The 20,164-nt window shown below is 53.8% G+C and overlaps 1 protein-coding gene across 1 annotated transcript in view; it reads left to right on the top strand.

The window, feature by feature from the left end:
* FCGBP (Fc gamma binding protein) overlaps positions 1–20,164 on the top strand; it is a 40,948-nt gene that overhangs the window by 5,886 nt on the left and 14,898 nt on the right. The window contains exons 4-10 of the mRNA XM_070632771.1: positions 2,413–2,983; positions 4,976–5,580; positions 7,811–8,378; positions 13,141–13,733; positions 15,997–16,579; positions 16,688–16,887; positions 18,075–18,216. Coding sequence (XP_070488872.1) covers positions 2,413–2,983; positions 4,976–5,580; positions 7,811–8,378; positions 13,141–13,733; positions 15,997–16,579; positions 16,688–16,887; positions 18,075–18,216 — 3,262 coding nt within the window. The remainder of the gene's footprint in view (positions 1–2,412; positions 2,984–4,975; positions 5,581–7,810; positions 8,379–13,140; positions 13,734–15,996; positions 16,580–16,687; positions 16,888–18,074; positions 18,217–20,164) is intronic.

Here is a 20,164-nt window from a genome sequence, read left to right as displayed (position 1 = left end):
TAGAATACGGTATTTTTACACTTCTTTTTGCTCACTTTGGAGGTAAAGCTTATGTATTATAAAACCCACACATCTTAAGTGTACAGTTCACTGAGTTTTGACAAATGTGCCACCCAAGCCTCCATTAAGATAGAGAATATTTTCATCATTCTAGAAAATTCCTTCACGCCCCTGCCCAAACTATCCCCAATCCACCTCTAAAGGCAATCACAGTTCTGATGTTTGTCCACCGTAGATTAATTTTGCCCGTTCCAGAACTTCTTATTAATGGAACCATACGGGGTATGAAGGCTTTGTGTAAAGCTGCTTCTGCTCAGCATGATATATTTGAGGTTCTTCCACGTTGCTGTGATTAATATTTTTTTAATAGGTAAAGCATTCACATAGCTCAAAACAAAAAGGGCCTCTTGTGAAAGGTCTTGCTTTCACTACTATCTTCATCTGCTTTCCCCTCCACTCTTCACAGTGGATTTTTACTGATTTCTTGAGTATTCGTCTAAGGTTTCTTTATGCCAATACAAGCAATTATAAACATACGTTCTTAGCTCTCCCCTTTCATAGCAAAGGGACCTGTACCACGTGCTCTGTCCTGAACTTTGCTCTGGCACCGAACAGTAATTCTGGGGCTCTTTCCGTATCAGTGCAGAGGGAGCCCCTTCTTTCTTTTTCACAGCTGCCCCGGTCCCCATTGGATGGAGGCATCATAGCTCATTTAACTCAGTTCCCTGTGGATGGACACTTGGTTTGCGATGACAAACAGTCCCTAAGTGAATATTCTTGCCCCTCCCTCATTTTGTGAGCATGCAGGTGGATCTGTGAGATTAATAACCAAGTGGATTAATGTATTTGTTCTTGAGATCTGGAGGGGCTGAGCACGAACTCAGGGGAACTTCAAATCCTGTGAAATCACGTGCAGAATTTTGCACATGCTGTGCAGTTTTTCAGGGAGAGGGTCCATCGGCTCTTGTCAGATCCTTATAGAGAGGAGTGACTTGACAAATGTTTAGAGCTCCTGGTAGAATCGTGACAGGTGGTCCACAAGACGTTGTGAGGAAAAAAGAGGAGTTCATGGAATGGTGGCTTCAGCATGGTATCGTTATAAAAAAAAAAAAAAGTATAAATGTATTTAAAGGTGGGAAAAAAAACCTGGCAGGGATTTATAAACATACGTGTGTGTGTCTACAGCCATGTGGACAATTTCTCTTCTCCCGTTTTTTGCTCACGCGCAGTTTCTAAGTTTTCTGTAATGAACAAATATTACTTGTGTTGTTTAAAAATGGAGATCAGTGGTCTAAAGGGAGAGACGGATTTGCCAGCGGTCCCTGGCCTGAGAACCCGTGAGCATGGGGCTCTGGGCTGTCTCGGTCCCTGCTGTGTCGCCGGCACAGCCCGGCACAGACCTGGACACGCAGGAGGGCTCGTGGAGGCGTTGCTGACTGAACAAATGAATGAACGATCTGTCTTACCTTCAGACTGTTGCTCATGCTGTCCCCTCTGCCTGTTACTCCTTTTTTCATCCCCCGTCCTCTTGGCTAAGACAAGAATGTGTGAAGAAAGATGCTCAGGAAGAGGAAAATGGCCCAGGGGACAGAGGGACACACTCCTTATCTGCTGGCCAGACTCTCTCTCCACTCAGGACATTCGCAAAGCAATCCCCTGCCCGCTCCTTGGTTTCCTGCCTCTCTCTCACTGAACCTTTACAGTTCGGCTCGGCTGTCCCTTCCCCAAAGAAGCCTCCTCCGACTTACAAGGTTGGGTGTGGTCCTTTTTCTAAGCTCCCACAGCCTCCTGTGCCTCCACTATCCCAGCCCTGACCACTCTGATCTGTCACTGTCTGGTATCTCCAGGATCCCCCAGCCCAGGGCCAGCACAGCGTGAGCACCCAAGGAGTGTTTATCTAAGGCAGCAGTGCCTCCATTCGCTTCCTGAGCGTCTGCTCTTCCGCCAGGCACTGTTCCAGGCGCTGGAGATGAGGCAGTGATGAAGGCAGACAAAATCCCTGTCCTCTAGTGGAGTTAGATAGATGATACACATGAGAAATTGGCAAATTATATTTTAGAAGGTTAGATGCTATAGGAGAGAAATAGAACAGAGAGGGGCGTGGGGTGTAGGGAGAGGATGCCATATGAAATAGGGTGCTCAGCGGTGGCCTCACTGAGATGGTAACATTTAAGCGAAGCTTCTGTAAGAGGTGAGGGGGCGAGCCATGTGCACGTCTTAGGGAAGAGCGTGTCAGGCCGCGGGGACGGCAAGAGCAGAGATCCGAGGCTCCGTCGGTGGCAGTAAGAGGAGGAAGGAATCCCAGGGCGGCTAGAGCAGGGGAAGCGAGTGGGAGGAGATGAGGGGCTGGAGGCCGGACCACCCAGGGTCTGACCATGCATCCTCACTATCCCCCCCCCCACCCCCCCGTAGATCGACAACCAGCGCTCGCGCCTGCCCGCTTCCCTGGCCAATGGCCGCTTCCGAGTGTACCAGAGCGGGAGACAGGCCGTGGCGGAGCTGGACTTTGGGCTGGTGGTCACCTACAACTGGGACTCCCAGCTGGTCCTGAGCCTGCCCGAGCGCTTCCAGGACCAGGTGTGCGGACTGTGTGGCAACTATAACGGCGACCCGGCTGATGACTTCCTCACGCCTGACTGGGAGCAGGCTCCTGATGCTGTGGAGTTTGCCGGTAGCTGGAGGCTGGACGATGGGGACTACCTGTGTGATGACGGCTGCCAGGACGACTGTCCTTCCTGCACCGCAGGCCAGGCCCAGCACTATGAGGGCGACGGCCTCTGCGGCATGCTCACCCTGTCCAACGGCCCCTTTGCCGCCTGCCACGATGCCCTGGCCCCCCGGGCCTTCCTGGAGGAGTGTGTCTATGACCTGTGTGTGTTCAACGGGGACCGGGCCAGCCTGTGCCGCAGCCTCAGCGCCTACGCCCAGGCCTGTCTGGAGCTTGGCGTCTCTGTCGGGAACTGGAGGTCGCCAGCCAACTGCCGTGAGTGATGCCCCATGGGGGCTGTGAGCACGCGGTGGGAGGCGGGGGACCACTTGCGTCTGCTCAATATCTGAGCACTTGTAGTGGGTCAGCCTGGCGCTGGACCGTGTCAGAGCCGCAGAGATGGCCAAGACGGACAGGCTGTGCCCACGCTGAGCCTAAGGTTGGGGCGGACATAACACTGGATAGTGACAGCCCAGAGGGGTCACGCTGGGGTGGGGGAGGCACAGGTAGAGTGGTCAGGCCTGGGATAGGGGAAGTTCAAGGGGGTTATGGGAGACAAGAAGCTTCCTGACCCGGCCTGACGAGGGTCAAGGGGGATTTCCTAGAGAAAGGGCTGCCCAGTCGGAAACCCATGGGAGAGCTCAGAACTAGACAGAAAAAAGGGAGCAGGAAGTGCGCTCCAGGCTGAGGGGAGAGCATATGCAAAGCCTGGCATGAGAGGTAGTCTTCGGGGTCCCAAAGCAGAAATGTGAGCAGCTCTTTGTTTATAACCTTCTATGTCTCCCCGATGTCCTTTGGGCAAAGTCCCAGCTCCTTAGCCAGGTGTCCAGCCACTAAGTCATTCATTTACTCATTTATTCATCCCCATCCCTGTGTCCGTGATGGACACACACCTGTCCCTGTCTTCCTGAGGCTCCCAGAGAAATGTTCAGGAGGCTGAAGGCTAGGGGAGAGGGGGGCGGAGGCACCCAGGCCCAGGGCTTGAGAGGGGAACTCCAGAGGCGGAGTAAGTCTGAGGGAGACACTGAGGCCATGTAGGGCTTGTCTTGGTCACTACTGTGTCCCCACTGCCCAGTAAACACCCCCCTGCAGAGTTCCCCAGTGCCTGGTGCACAGGGGGAACCAGCGAGTTACTGTCTCCTCTGGGCCAGGCCCTGTCCTTGGTGCTGAAATTCAGCCACGACTGGGACAGATCAGGTCCCCACTCTCACAGAACTGACATCCCAGAGGGGGAGCCAGACAGCAAGCAGCAAAGTGTGGCACAACTTCAGAGAGCAAAAGCAACAAAGTTCATGGAATAAGAGCAGATGGGAGGCCGGTGACAAGGGTGATCAGGGAAGGGCTCCTGGGGAAGTGACGTCAGAGTGGAGACCAGGATAAGGCAAAGGAGTCAGCTAAGTAATAAGGATGCTCACGAGGTGTCTCTGCATGGATTAACTCGTTTACTCCTCACGACAACCCTGTGAGGTCGCTACTATTAGTATCCCATTTTACTGATGGGGAAACTGAGGCACGGGGAGATTGGAGTCATCTGCTCAGTATCACACAGCTGAGAAAGGGAGAGCTGAGATTCGAACCCAGGCCACGGGGCTCCAGTAGCCTTCTCTTAACCACATGCTTCCCTGCCTTCTGGGGAAAGGCCGCTATGGGCAGAGGGAACAGCCAATGCAAAGGTCCTGAGGTAGGAGTGCGAGGACCCTCGAGGAGGCCACTGTGGCTGGGGCAGAGTGAGCCAGAGGGAGACTGAGAGGAGAGGAGGACGGAGAGGTGATGGGGCAAATCTTGGGGCCCTCATGGGCCACCAGGAGGACTCTGGCTTTTACCCTGAGCAAGGCAGAGCCACAAGAGGGCAGGGGAGAAACATCTTCCGACTCAGGTGTTCACAGGGTCCCTCTGGGTGCGTGTGAGGAACAGACTGTGGGGGCAGGATGGCAGCAAGGAGATGAGGCAGGAGGCTGCCAGGGTGGATGGGACCAGGGTGGGGACCGTGGTAAGAGGAGATGGGGGAAGATTCTGGATAGATCTGAATATGGAGCTCCCAGGCCTTACTGATAGATTGGCTGTCGGGGGAACGAAGCAGGGAGCCCATCAACCATGTCTCTGAGCTTTGGGGCCTGAGCCCCTGGAGAGATGGAGGTGCCATTAACTGAGATGGGGGCTCTGACGGGGGAGCAGGGTTTGGGGAGGCAAGTCCTGGTGCGCCCTTCGGACGGCGCACCCCTCCAGCCCCCTCCACGCCGGCCTGACCCACCTCCCCTTCTCCCCCAGCCCTGTCCTGCCCGGCCAACAGCCGCTACGAGTCCTGCGGGCCCGCCTGCCCGGCCACCTGCAACCCCGAGGCGGCGCCGGCCGACTGCTCCGGGCGCCCGTGCGTCGAGGGCTGCGTGTGCCTCCCAGGCTTCGTGGCCAGCGGCGGCGCCTGCGTGGCCTCCTCGTCGTGCGGCTGCGTCCACGAGGGCCGCCCGCTCGCGCCCGGCCAGGCGGTGTGGGCCGACGAGAAGTGCCAGCGGCGCTGCACCTGCGACGGCGCCACCCAGCAGGTGCGCTGCAGCGACACGCAGGGCTGCCCGGCGGGCGAGCGCTGCCGCGTCCAGAACGGCCTCCTGGGTTGCTACGCCGACCGCTTCGGGAGCTGCCAGGGGTCCGGGGACCCGCACTACGTGAGCTTCGACGGCCGGCGCTTCGACTTCATGGGCACCTGCACGTACCTGCTGGCCGGCTCGTGTGGCCAGGCCCAGGCGCTGGCCGCCTTTCGCGTACTGGTGGAGAACGAGCATCGCGGCAGCCAGACCGTGAGCTACGCGCGCGCGGTCATCGTGGAGGCGCGCGGCGTGAAGGTGGCCGTCCGCCGGGAGCACCCTGGGCAAGTGCTGGTGAGGACGCGGGGAAACCCCCTAAAGAGCAGGGCGTCTGGACCCCGGGGGGGCTGAGGGCTGTTAGCGGACCTTGTGGCCAGTGGTTCAGGCCGGGGCTCCTGAGCCAAGAGATGCTGCCTCTTGCTTGCTGTGTGACTCTGTCTCCAGGGGTCTCAGTTTTGTGCTCTGTCAAATGGAGTAATAAGAGGATACCTCCCCAGCCAGAGCCCCTTCACAAGGTGGTCTTGGGGGGTTGATAGGTTAATATTTGCAGGGTTTCAAAGAGGCCTTGGCACCCAGCAAGCGTTCAGTAAATGCCGACAATTTTTTTTTTTTTTTGAGGAAGATTAGCCCTGAGCTAACTGCTGCCAGTCCTCCTCTTTTTGCTGAGGAAGACTGGCCCTGAGCTAACATCCATGCACATCTTCCTCCACTTTATATGTGGGACACCTATGACAGCATGATGGTGTGCCAAGTGGTGCCATGTCCGCACCTGGGATCCGAACCAGAGAACCCCGGGCCACCGAAGTGGAGTGTGTGCACTTAACCGCTGTGCCACCGGGTCGGCCCCTGCTGACAATATTTTATTGTTAGGATCCCTCCCAAGTTATAGATATGAGCCTTTCCTGGAGGACGTTGATTTTCAGAGTAAGGGGCCTTGTAAAAGGTCAGGAACTAGAGATAGGAGCCCGGGGGACTCCTAGACAGGCCCCACTCATGGAGGGTGGCAGGTTTCTGGACAAATATTTCTTAGGGGGTCCACCATCCAGTGGAAGCTGAGAACCACTGATTTTCTCTTTAAAGAAAAGATGAAACTCCAGAGGTGAGTTGTTGTAGGATTCACAGCAATTCTTACGGAGCAGTTTGGGACAGTGGCCCATGCCTTGGGGAGGAGGATGAATTGGAAATGGGAAATCAAGAGAATTTTCCATGGGCCAGGCCTTAACTGGTAATCGTCAGAAGGACCTTAGAGTCAAGGAAATTCTGCCCAGAAAGCCTAGGGTTTAGAATAGAGAATCTTCTAGATAAACAGAGGGCGTGATTATTAATATTTTTGTTTCCACCTCTCTGAGATGACATCTAAGCTGCAGCTTGAATAATAATAGCCAAAATATATTCATTACTTCTATGTTTAAATGCTTGACATACAGTAACTCATTTAATCTCTGTAACAACTCTGTGAAACAGTTAACCTTGTTAGACGAGGAAACTGAGGCACAGAGAGGTTAAGTCATCTATTCAAGATCACACAGCGAATGAGTGGCCAAGCCAGGATTTGAAGCCAGGCTGTCTGGCTCCGGAGTCCATACTCTTGACCGCTGCATCCTATTGCCTCTCCTGAAGAAAGAGATGGAACAGGCAGGGAGAGAAGTGGATGGAAGTGTGCTCCGGGGAGAAGAAGCAGCAAGGGCAAAGGTTCTGAGGCAGGAACAGACATGAGGGGAGAGGAACAGCATGGAGACCAGTGGGGCTGGAATGGGAGTGGGGAGGTAAGGCATGGTGTAGGGGGTGGCTATGATAGAAGCTTCTCATTTAAGCTGAGAGGACGAGGAAGAGACCACCAGGCGAAGAGTGGTCGTTCCTGGGCAGGGGGAGCAACAGGCGCAGAGGCCGAGGTTGGACTGAGCTTGACGAGCGCAGAACAGCATGGGGCCGCCCCCGAGAGAATGAGGTTGGGGACATGGGATGGAGAGATTGGTAGGAGATGAGGTCAGAAAAGCGGGGACAGACAGGGCCTCGTGGGTAGAGGGGTTCAATTTTAAGCTGAGACGTGAAGGACGATGGAGAGGCAGCCAGGCAAAGAATAGGGATGTGGAAGAGGCTAGGAACGCCACAAATAGAGGGTACAGCAAGTGCAAAGGCCCTGGGGCTGGGCTGAGCTTGATGAGTTCAGGAGAATACCCAAATGCCTGCATGGCTGGAGTTGCAGGGGTGGGGAACGGGGTGCTACCAGAGAATTAAACTGGAGAGAAGTAGGGCTCAGATAATTTAGGGCCTTTTAGGCCATTACAAGGGGTTTGGATGAAGGCTGACACCTAAAAGATGAAGTAGAGATGGCCAAGTGAAGAGTGATGGGTGGTAATCCAGGAAGAGGGCACAGCAAGTGCAAAGGCCCTGAGGTGGGCCCACACATAATATGCTCAAGAGACTAGCAAGGAGCCCAGAATCGCTGGAACCGAGTGAGTGAGGGCTGGGCCACAGAGCCATGACTGCCCTGACCCCTTGGCCCTCCTGCATTTCCATCCAGGTGGACGACATCCTTCGGCACCTGCCCTTCCAGGCCGCAGATGGACAGGTGCAGGTGTTCCGCCAGGGCCAAAAGGCCGTCGTGAGCACAGACTTTGGCCTGACTGTCACCTACAACTGGGATGCACATGTGACTGTCAAGGTGCCTCAGAGCTATGCTGGGGCCCTGTGTGGGCTCTGCGGAAACTTCAATGGGGACTCAAGTGATGACCTGGCTCTGAGGGGCGGGGGCCAAGCGGCCAATGCTCTGGCCTTTGGGAAAAGCTGGCAGGAGGAGACGAGGCCGGGCTGTGGAGCGACCGAGCCGGGTGACTGTCCCAAGCTGGACTCCCTGCTGGCTGAGCAGCTTCAGAGCAAGAAGGATTGTGGGATCGTTGCCGACCCCAAGGGGCCCTTCCGGGAGTGCCACAAAGTGCTGGACCCGCAGGGTGTCGTGCGCGACTGCGTCTACGACCGCTGCCTGCTGCCAGGCCAGACTGAGCCACTGTGTGATGCATTGGCCACCTACGCTGCTGCATGCCAGGCCGCCGGGGTCACCGTGCACGCCTGGAGGAGTGAGGAATTTTGTCGTGAGTACCGGGAGTGACAACTGGGGGGGGGGGGGGGGGGCGTGGCTCAGCCTTATGTATATTCATTACCGCCTGAATATCATTAACTCATTTAATTCTTAAAGCAGCCCTATGAGGTAGGGACTGGGGTTGTGACCATTGAGCAGATGAGGACACTGAGGCTCAGGAAGGTTCTGTCCCATGACCAGGATCATGACAGCTAGGAAGCCACAGATGCAATAGATGTTTTTGAAATGACCGAACACACGGGCGGCCCCAGGTCTGACGCCCCTATGGCGGCTGTCATTCAGAGAGGAGCTGCCTGCAGAAGGAACCTGCTCCCCTCCCCTTCTTGGCCCGCATCTGACCTGCTGCGCTCCTTTATGACATCCGCCTGGCCCGGTGGACAGTCACTTCGAGGCCCTCGCTTCGGATGTGGGTGCAGGAATGGTCTTCGGCATTTACGCTGGGCTGTAAAAGTTTGAAAAGCTGTGCATCCATTCATCTGACTTTACTGCCTAGGTTTATTGCTGAACTAGAACGCACATATTCAAAGACAGGTGCATGTCATAAGCCAACAGCTTAGTCAGCGTCCAGCAAGAGAACAAATCTGGGTAACCTGTCCCAAGAACCAAACCAGGCCCCCCACCCCCTCAGAAGCCCCTTCATGCCCTCTTCCCAGCATTGTGCCCCGAGACGTAGCCATTATTCTCACTTCTCACGCTTTTGAACTTTATAAGAGTGGAACCACACATCTCTAGTTTTCCATCCTAAGTGTAAATAATTACAAAGGATATAATTTCTAGCAAATGATAACTTTTGACTTTTAAAATTTTTTTCAAGGTCTGCCCCCCCCCTTTTTTTTTTGGTAAGGAAGATTGGCCCTGAGCTAACACGTGTTGCCAATCTTTCTCTTTTTTTTTCTCCCCAAAGCCCCGGTGCCTAGTTGTATATCCTAGTTGTAAGTCCTTCTTAGTTCTATATGGGACGCCGCCATAGCATGGCTTCATGAGGGGTGTGTAGGTCCTTACCCAGGATCCGAACTGGCGAACTCTGGGCCACCAAAGCAGAGCATACGAACTTAACCACTATGCCACCAGGCTGGCCCCTAAAAATATTTTCATTATGGAAAATTTTGAACATACTCAAAGCTGGAGAGAACAGGAGAACAGCCCCTCGAATATCCATCATCTGCCTTCCACAATTATCAACATGATGGTGACATTTTAAAATAAAACTGTTACTTGACTTACATTACTCTTTTAAACATATTGAACACAGTGGCATACATCACTGGCCATTGAAAAATACACGAATGTCACATCATTCGTTTTTTTCCTTCAACTTACATTCATTCATTCATTCATTCAGCAACTGTTTGTTGAACACCTCCTGTATTCCAGGTGCTGGGGATACACTGGAGGGAAAAAAATCCTTGCTCTCCCGAACCGATGTTCTAATGGTTTTTAGTTCCAATAGAATTGAATCTAATGTAATAGACGTATATACCTGAAACTCTCTTTTTTTGATCACTGCAACAGTTAGTTTTTGCTGGGTAACAAACATCCCCAAAGCTTAGTGGATTAAAACAGCAGGTATTTGTTATTTCTCATGGTTCTGTGGGCTGCTGGGCTGTTCTCCTCGTCTGGGCCAGCGTGGCTCATCTCCACGGGGGCCTGGATGGTCTGCAGTGGCCTGACTGATGCATCTGGCAGTTGTCAGGCTGGTTGGTCTGGGGCAGCTCAGCCGAGATGGGTCGTCTCCACTCTGCTTGGTCTTGTCTTCCAGCCGATAGCACAGGCTCCTTCACACAGTGCGCTCCGCTCCCGAAGAGCCACAAGGGCAGACAAGCCCCGGTGGACAGGCACTTCCAGCCTCTGCTGGGCCATCACCATCACGTTTGCTGATGTCCCCTTGGCCGAAGCCAATACCACAGCCAAGCCCAGAGGCGGGGGTGGCCATCAGCAGGCTGTCACAATCCCCATCATACTTCTCTGCCACAAACATATACATATGTGAACAACATTCAGTAATTTCTAGAAATTCAGGAGACCATAAGACTCTAAGTGCTAATCAAAAAAAATCATGGAGTGAGGTATCATTGCAAGAATCCCGAGTACACGACTGATAAAAAATATTAAACCTAAAAAGGTGAAATGTGTTGGAGAGGCGTCTCTTAGTAAGGCGAATAGGGCATTTTCCCCAATAGTTCAGGGATGTTGTGAGGATGGAACTCAGCGTCAATTGTAATCCTATTTTTCATTTTTGTAGACATGTTCTTATAAGCAGGTGGCAGCGGAAGGAGTTCTGGTGGAGCAACGTCACTCCACCCTCTGAGCTCCTTTCAAGTCTTAGGGAAGTCGGTCACGCAAGGAGACACCACAAAACTTACTTTTTCTGATCTCTGAGCAGCCGATTCACTCAGGCCCTCCTTCTGTTTTGTCGGGAGCAGAGTTGGAACCGAATTGTTACCCAGTAATGATTCGTGATTCCTTGTCTCCACACTTACAGCAGTATTTGAAATCGTCCCTTCATGTCACGCCCTAGGGCAGCGTACCGTGTTAAGATCTGGGATGGGTCGGGGCTGCGCTGTTCTCTGTAAAACAGGAGAACCACATTTGCAAAAGGGACAGTCGGGGAAAAAAGGGGGAGGCTGGCCTGGGGGGGTAGTGGTTAAGTTCACACACTCCACTTCGGTGGCCTGGGGTTCACGGGTTTGGATCCTGGGCGCCGACCTACACGCTGCTCATCAAGCCATGCTGTGGTGGCGTCCCACATAGAAGAACTAAAATGATTTACAACTAGGATACACAGCTATGTGCTGGGACTTTGGGGAGAAAAAAAAAAGGGGAATATTGGCAACAGATGTTAGCTCAGGGCCAAAAGAACAAGGGACAGTGGGGAGGGAGAGGCAGCTCCATGGCAGGTGCATCCTCAGGCCGATCATTTCAGGAGGGGTGGGTGTACTTACAGCTAGTGCTCGGGTGGCGCACTTCCCACTGGGCAGGGCCACTTCTAAGGGCTTTACGGTTCTCATTTCATCCTCGCCAGCACCCTGGGAGGTGAGATCGTTCCTGTTCCTGGTTTACAAAATGAGGAAATGGAACCACAGAGATGTTAAGTTACTTCCCTGAGGTCACACAGCAGGGCAGCACGATCTGGGCCCAGGCAGGTTGACTCCTGAATTTGCACTGTTCGTTGCTACATTCTGTGGCCTCTGTGGAAATTGAGAATCTCTTTATTTCCTTTAAACGACTCTTGCCCCTGCACCTCTTGGAAGTTCTAGAAGAGTGGGTTGCGAGGACTCAGACATCAGGCAGAGGGGGCCTGGCGTGGGGCCTGACCCCACGCACCCAGCACCAGCTTCCACGATTGTGAATATTTTCTCATTCTCAGTTTCTCTTCTCTTCTTCCACTGCCCCTTTCTCTTTTTATTTTGCTGAAATATTTTAAAGCAAATTCTAGACGTATGAGTTTTCCCGTAAATACTACAATAAACATCTCCAACAGATAGGCCTTTGAAGAACCTTGACCACCATACTATTATTACTAGTAAGGAAAATAGCACTAGCTCCTTAATATCATCTAAGACCCAACTTAGATTCGAATTTCCCCAAATTGTCCCAAAAAATGTGTTTTTTCGGTTTCTTTGAATCTGGATCCGGACCAAGTCCGTACACTGCATTGGGCTGATTTTTCTTAAATCACTTTTATCCTGTAAGAGCCCCCTTCCTTTTTTTTCCCCAACATATTATGATGAAATTTTTCAAATATACAGAAAAGTCGAAAGAATTTCACCGTGACTACCCACATCCTTTCTGTCTAGATTCCACAATCTATTTTACTCTCCCCGCCGTATCGCCTATCTATCTCCCTCTCCACCCCTCCCTTTTGTTCATGCCGTGTATTTCTGGGGACAAAAACAGGTCATTTCTCCTGCAGAATTTCCTGCTGTCTGAATTTCGCTGGTTGCTTCTTCGTGGTGTTGCTTATCTTGTCCCTCTCTCCCCTAGGTTCTCTTGTAAACTGAATATTAGATCCAGACCAGCGCTGTCATCAATGTTGGTGATGGTGGAAATGCCCTATTCTGAGCTGGCCCATGTGGTTGCCACTCTTCACATGGGGCTATTGAGCACTTGAAGTGGGGCTAGTGTGACCGAGGAACGAAATCTTCAATTTTATGTCATTTTAATTAACTTTCATTTAAGTGGCCACAGTGCCTATCATATGGGACATAGCAGATAGAGAGGCTTGATTGGGTTCAGTTTTTGTTTTTTTGTTTTTTTTTTTTTTTTGAGGAAACCATCTGTCTGATAGTCTGGAGTGACTGGAGTTTGGAGAGAGGAACAGAGAATTTTTCCTTTTCTTTACAACACTGGCTAAGTATTTTAGTGTACGATAGAATTGCTATTATGACTACGTATTACTGAGATAGAATGAGGAAGCGAAAAATGCCGCATTCACAAATACGCTAGATAGATGACACACACACGCACTATGCATGCGTCTGTATTTTAAAACATGGACCACATCTCCACAACTTGTTATCAGCTTGAATCAGGTCTTTAAAGACGTTACAGATAACCCCAAACCAGAGTTAAACGGAGATCGGGTTAACCATGACGTAATCTGTTCCCCAGGCCCCGCTGAACAGAGGGGCTTCTCACAGCTGGGCCCCTCGTGTGTGTGTGTGAGCATGTGCACACGCGTGTGTGCGGGGGCGGGGTGAGCTGTGTCGCCGGGGAGTGGGGAACCTTGGTCCTGACGGCCACTCTCCCTGCAGCCCTGGACTGCCCACGCCACAGCCACTACGAGGCGTGTGCCTCCGGCTGCCCACTGTCCTGTGGAGACCTCCCGGTGCCCGGGGGCTGCGGCTCCGACTGCCACGAGGGATGCGTGTGTGATGAGGGCTTCGCGCTCAGTGGTGAGTCCTGTGTGGCCCTGCCCTCCTGCGGCTGCGTCTACGCGGGCGCCTACCACCCGCCAGGCCAGAGCTTCCACCCAGGACCGGACTGCAATTCCCTTTGCCACTGCCAGGAGGGTGGCCTGGTGTCCTGTGAGCCCTCCACCTGTGGCCCGCACGAGGCCTGCCAGCCATCCGGTGGCATCCTGGGCTGCGTGGCTGTGGGCTCTGCCACCTGCCAGGCATCCGGAGACCCCCATTACACCACCTTCGACGGCAAACGCTTCGACTTCATGGGCACCTGTGTGTACGCGCTGGCTCGGACCTGCGGGACCCGGCCTGGCCTGCACCAGTTTGCCGTCCTGCAGGAGAATGTGGCCTGGGGCAACGGGAAAGTCAGTGTGACCAAGGCCATCACTGTCCAGGTGGCTAACTTCACCCTGCGGCTGGAGCAGAATCAGTGGAAGGTCAAGGTGAGCTCAGGGGCAGAACAGGAAGGGGATGGGCCTGGGACAGACGGCGATCTGTGGGTCGGACACGGGCAGCACTCAGCCCAGGGGCAGGGGGCATGGAGCTCGGAGCGGATGTGGGAGGCATGGGGTCCCCAGGAGAGGAGGTGCCGGTCAGAGTGCAGAGTGGGGGGCCAAGGAGGAAGGCGGCCTTGAGGACCTGGGACCTGCTCCCATGTGGCTCAGTTTCCCCCTCTCTCTGCTCCTCAGTGTCCCCTTTCCCTGCCCCTCAGCTGTCCTCTGAACATCTCTCCTACCCCCTTTCCCTTCCACTCCATCTTCCTCTCCACCTGGCTCCTGCTCCAGCCACCCCCCTGGTCTCCCAGCCAGTGATGCAATCAGAGGTTGGGAAAGTTCAGGGATAGGAAAGGTTCAAGGACAGAGGACAATCTATGGGTGACCCCATCACCCCTTAACAACCATACCAACAGCGACAATGGCAGCCACAGTTTTTACACGGCTGACCCCAGACCTTGTTGGCACTTCACATCCATGGCATCATTTTATCCTCACAACAGAAGCCGGAAGTACCATGACTGGCTTTATGTTTTAGAGGAGGAGGTCCCTTCATTGGCCCAAAGTTCCCCAGGTGAGGCAGGACTTGAAGCCAGAACGGCGTGCCAGGAGAAGGCGCCCTGGACCCTGGGCGCTCTCCATGGTGCTTTGCCGACAGAGAAGGATTTGGTCTCATGTGGAAACTGGCATTTCACTTACACTAGAGGGATTTCTCCAGCGAACCCACTAAAATGCAGGCACGTGGCCGTTGTACTAGTAACAGAATTGACGATGAGGATGCTGATAAATAGCTGATTTTTTCAGGTGCTCACTACCCAACGAACATGCATTAGATGCTTTAATATATATCGTCCCTGATGTCGTGCAAGCTCCTGGAACAGCGCCTGACATATAGTTGGCTCTCAGTACATAGGAGTTGTTGGTGTTCTTGTTATTTGCCTCCCACTGAATCCCTCAGCATCTCTATGAGGTGGAAACTATTATTATCCCCACTTTACAGATGAGGAAACTGAGGCACAGAGGTTAAGTCACTTGTCCTTAACCACTCCCCGTTCCTTCTTGGGCTGTATGGCAGTTGACTGTGCCTTTAGGAGGTTCAGACAGGAGCATGTCTTTCTCCTGCCTTCTCCTCTGAGTCCTCACACTTCCAAAAGAATCTGACACTCATCGTGTCTGCGTTCAAGAAGGCCGAGCGAGCGTGTTCATCAGGGGGGCATTGATAAGGCTGTGTGGGTGCCCAGCAGCCTTCAGCTGAAACCACTGGGTCTTGGGTCATGGAGCCAAGAAGTTCATTTCCCCAGGAATTTAGCCTGACTTTTCCACCCACTGATGCTTAAAGCGAAAACCCTTAGCACCCATTAACTCCTCGAAATAAAAACTTCCAATCGTAGCTAATAATGATGGCGGAAGGCTCCCAGTGCATTCATTCCGTGCCATACACGTTTCCGAGAATTTTACAAAGTTTAACTTATCTCGCCCTCCCGATAGCTCCCTGGGGTAGGTACCTCATTCCCACTCAGGAGCTGGGGAAACAGAAACACAGAGAGGTGACTCACCCGCCCAAGGCCACAGAGAGAACCAGGGACAGAGCTGTTTTGAGCCCAGGCAGGCAGCCCTGGAGTCAGTGACTGCATCACTGAGCCCCCCAGTAACGGGTGGGTACCGTGTTAGTTTCCTGTGGCCGCCGCGACATGTTAATGCACACTTGGTGGCTTCAAACGACAGAATTTATTTTCTCACAGTTGTGGAGGCCGGAAGTCCAAAATCAAAGTTCAGCAAGCACTGCAGGCCCTTGGGGAGCATGCTTCCTGCCTCTTCCAGCTTCTGGTGGCTCCAGGGGTTCCTCGGCTTGTGGCCACATCACTCCCATCCGTGTCTTTGTCTCCTCTGTGTGTCTCTGTGTCTTCTCTTCTGGCTCCTATAAGGACCCTTGTCGTTGGATGTAGGGGCCACCTTAATCCAGGGTGATCGCATCTGGAGATCTAATTATATCCACAAAGACCCTTATTCCAAATAAGGTCATATTCTGAGGTTCTGGTGAACATATCTTTTGGGGACCACCATTCAACCCACTACAATATCTTATTATTATGCCCATTTTACAGTTATGGAAACTAAGGCCAGGAGAGGTGGGGTCACACAGATGTTGAGTGTCAGGCAGGCGCTTGCACTGGGTCTGCCCTCTTGACGTGCACCATCTCCCCCCTCCCAGGTGAACGGTGTGGACATGAAGCTGCCCGTGGTGCTGGACCAGGGCCGGGTCCGCGCCTCCAAGCACGGCTCTGACGTCATAATCGAGACTGACTTTGGCCTGCGTGTGGCCTACGACCTTGTGTACAATGTGCGGGTCACCGTCCCCGGCAACTACCATAGGCAGCTGTGCGGCCTGTGCGGGGACTACAACGGCGACCCCAAGGATGACTTCCAGAAGCCCGACGGCTCGCAGGCGAGTGACCCCAAAGATTTCGGCAACTCCTGGGAGGAGAAGGTGCCCGACTCTCCCTGTGTGCCACCGCCCCCCTGTGAGGAGGACTGTGACCCAGGCACGTGTAAACCCGAGCTGCAGGACAAGTACAAGCAGGAGAAGTTCTGTGGGCTCCTCGCCAGCCCCACTGGGCCGCTGGCTGCCTGCCACAAGCTCCTGGATCCCCAGGGTCCCTTGGAAGATTGTGTCTTTGATCTCTGCCTGGGTGGCGGGGACGAGAGCATCCTATGCAACAACATTCACGCCTATGTGAGCGCTTGCCAGGCGGCTGGAGGCCATGTCAAGCCCTGGAGGACCGAATCTTTCTGTCGTGAGTGAGGGGCAGACAGCAGGGGACACTCGGGGGCAGGGAGAGGGGAAGGTCAGGCCCTGCAGCCCCTCCCTTCTGGGGGCTCTGACTGGCACCCCCTGTTTGCAGCGCTGCCGTGCCCTCCCAACAGCCACTATGAGGTCTGTGCAGACACCTGCTCCGTGGGCTGCGCGGCCCTCAGTGCCCCCTCACAGTGTCCGGATAGCTGTGCTGAAGGCTGCCAGTGTGACCCTGGCTTCCTCAACAATGGCCAGACCTGCGTGCCCATCCAGGAATGCGGCTGCTACCACAACGGTGCCTACTACGAGGTAGGGACCCAGCCATCCTCATCCTGGACCCCCCTCCCACAGCCCATCGGCCCCACAGCCTTGTCCACTGGCCTCCCGCATGTCTCTCCCACCCACCCCAAGGCCCCACCGTGGTCTCATTTGTCGTCTTCCACCTGGCTCCCTCGGGTCCACCGTCCCCCCAGCAGTGGGAAAGACCTTTCTAAATATGACCACGGGTCATGCAACCTTAAGCCCTCCCTGGCTCCCAGGTCAAGTTTTGGCTTTGTAACCCAGGTCCAGACTCTTCTCCGTTACACCAGCGGCTCCCTCCCTGTGCTTCTCTCTGCCACCCTCTCGGTTACGCCTTTTCCTCTGATCTGAGTGTGTGTCTAAGGTCGGTCTCCCTCAAAGGGCTGTGGGCTCCCTGAGGGCAGGGACCCTCTGCTGTTCTCCTCATCAGAATAATAATAGTAATAACAGCAAATAGGGAGATGGCACTTACCATGTGCTGGCTGCTGCTTCAAGCGTTATACGTACAAGATATATGCATTACATATATAGAGACAATACCATATACCTACGTGTAGATATATACGCATTGCAATATACATATATATTGCATTATATATATACACTTTTTATTATGGAAATTCTTAAGTGTGCAAAAGTCAAGAGAACAGTATAATAAACTTCCACGTCCCTGTCACTCAGCTTTGAAAATAATCATCATTTTCCCAGTCTTGTTTCATTTCTGCCTCCGTCTCCTCCCCAGTCTGGACTGTTTACAGGAAATCCTTTTTCATTTCACCTGTACTTTGTACGTCTTATGGGCTCAAGTATACTTTCCTAGGTAGGAGCTGTTATTATCCGCAATGTACAGATGGTGAAACTGAGGCATAAAGAGGTTAAGTCATCTGTGCAGAGAGATATAGTTTGGAAATAGCAGAAGCAGGCCTCAGACCCGGCCGTCTGCTCCAGAGCACTCTTTCTCCTATACAGCACGTGTTTCATCGATATTTTGGATAAAGGAATGAGTAAATGAATGAAAGTGAATGAATGAATGAGTGAATTGGACCCCAAGGCCGTCCCGTGCCTTAGTTTCAAAGACAAGGGGCCACTCTGCTGAAAGATGTCCCTTTCATGTCCTCCCAACCCCTCTGTGCCTGGGACACTGGAGATGCTGGCGTCAGCTCCCACCCTGATGGCTGTGCCCTCTGTCCCCACAGCCAGGGCAGACGGTGCTCATCGACAGCTGCCGGCAGCAGTGTACATGCCACGCTGGAGGAAGCATGGTGTGCCAGGCCCACAGCTGCAAGCCGGGGCAGGTGTGCGAGCCATTGAAAGGCGTCTTGAGCTGCGTCACCAAAGGTGCTGGGCTGGGGCAGGGGGCCTGGGTGGCTGGCAACAGAGGACAGGGACTGTGGAGCTGAGGGTGGCGTGACTGGATCTTCATGACGGGAGGATTGAGGTCTCAGACCTGGGGACCCCTGGGCTGGGAGGCAGCGACCCTTATAGTGGAATCCAGGCCTCAGGGCAGATGTCAGAGACCCTCAGCATAAGGCAGGGTCAGGCAAATTTTTTCTCTAAAGGGCCAGATGATAAATATTTACACTTGCAGGCCGTATGGTCTCGGTCACAACTACTCAGCTCTGCCATCGTGGCATGAAATCAGCATAGGCTGTGTAAGTGAGGGAGCGTGGCTCTGATGAAACTTATAAGAGGCAGCCTCGGTGCCATCGTTTGCTGACCACTGGTGTGTGGGAATAGGCTCGGGGCTTCAGACGCCATCCCAAGGGGTAGGGAGACTGGGACCCCCAGGACAGGAGCAGAAAGCAGAGTTCTGAGGTCTCAGGCAGAGACCCCGCCAAGGCCAGGGTCTTGGATACAGGGCCCTCCTCAATAGGGGATCAGTCTCAGACATGGGACCCCCCAGATTAAGTCAAAGACACAGAGCCGCCCCCCAGAACTGGTTTCTTAGGGTGAAAGGCAGAGAATAATTAATTCCCTTATTAGGATAAGTGAAGGGGACCTCCAGGACTGAGAGGTGGGGGACTGAGACCCTCTGAGCCGAGGGGCAGGATAAGAGGGACTCCAAGGGTTGGGGGTACACCGGTCAGGGTCCAACCAGGAGACAGAAACCACACAGTAGCTTGAGTAAGGAAAGTTTAATAGAAAAAATTCTTTACTTGAAATAGAGGATTATCTACAAAGGGGTAAAAAGAATGTGACAGGACACAAGAAAAGCAGATGCAGGGAGCAGCCGCTGCCCCTCGGGCTACAGCAGAGCCCCCAAGGAAGGAGGGAATTGGGAAGAGGGGCCCCACCCCACGGCTGAGAGGCCCATCTCCCTGGAGGCAGAGAGGTTGTGCAGGCTGGAGCTGGTGCTGGGGAAACCCCCACTGGGGTGCTGGCGAAGCTCACTGAGAAGCCGCCCGGCAGGGCGCCCGAGTGACTCACTGGGAAGCCAGCTGGGGCCGGTGGACCTCAGGGAGTGGGTGTCCCAGTGCCCCACGCCCCATGGGCCAGCAGGAGCCAGGGAGCAGAGGCCCTGGGAGTCCCTTCCTCCTGCAGTGACTCTCCAGCGCCCTCTACTGACCAAGCCGAACTATGAGTGGGTTTGGAGCTCAGAGGCAAGCAACAGAAAAACAGCACCGGAGGAGAGGAGGGAGTTTTAAGGCTGGGGTCTTGGACGTAGGGGTTTCAAACATTGCAGTCACTGATAGAGTGGCCCCAGGAACAGAGTTGTGGAGAAAGCGACCCTCGAAGTTAGGGCAGAAATGAGATCCCCAAGGCAGGGTCTCCGATGCAGTAATCCCGGCGTTGGAGTCTTACGTGGCCGTGAGACTTAAGATACGGAGTCCTCAGGGTCAGGGTCTCCAGTGTTGGGACTTCTGGGGTTAGGTTCTTGCCAGAAAGTTCCTCCAGCACCTTGGTCTTGGGCACAGAGACTTCCAGGACCTGGGTGTCAGATGTGGTGGCCCCCGGGAGGCTGGGAGCTCAGGCTTGGGAAACCCGGGGCCCAGGTCTAGAGCACAGAGAATTCTGGGGCTGTGGATGCCCTCAGGGATGCCCTCTGGGCTGGCATCATAGAGGTGCGGACCCCTGGGGCTCTGGTCTCAGACCTGGGTTCCCTGGGGCTGAGATTTCAAGCAAGGGGACCCCGAGGCTGGGTGCTGATGCAGGGCCTCTAGGCCCAGGTTCTGGCTGGAAGGACCTGGGAGCGTGGGTCTTCAATGTGGGGACCTTTGATGGGGTCTTAGACACAGTCCTCCACAGGGTGTGAATTTCAAACATGGGGCCCCCCAGGGCCTGGTCT

This window comes from Equus przewalskii, chromosome 9 (genome assembly GCF_037783145.1).
Source record: "Equus przewalskii isolate Varuska chromosome 9, EquPr2, whole genome shotgun sequence".
NCBI classification, from domain to species: domain Eukaryota; kingdom Metazoa; phylum Chordata; class Mammalia; order Perissodactyla; family Equidae; genus Equus; species Equus przewalskii.
Note: the sequence above shows the minus strand (reverse complement) of the source record. Positions and strands in the feature narration are given on the sequence as shown.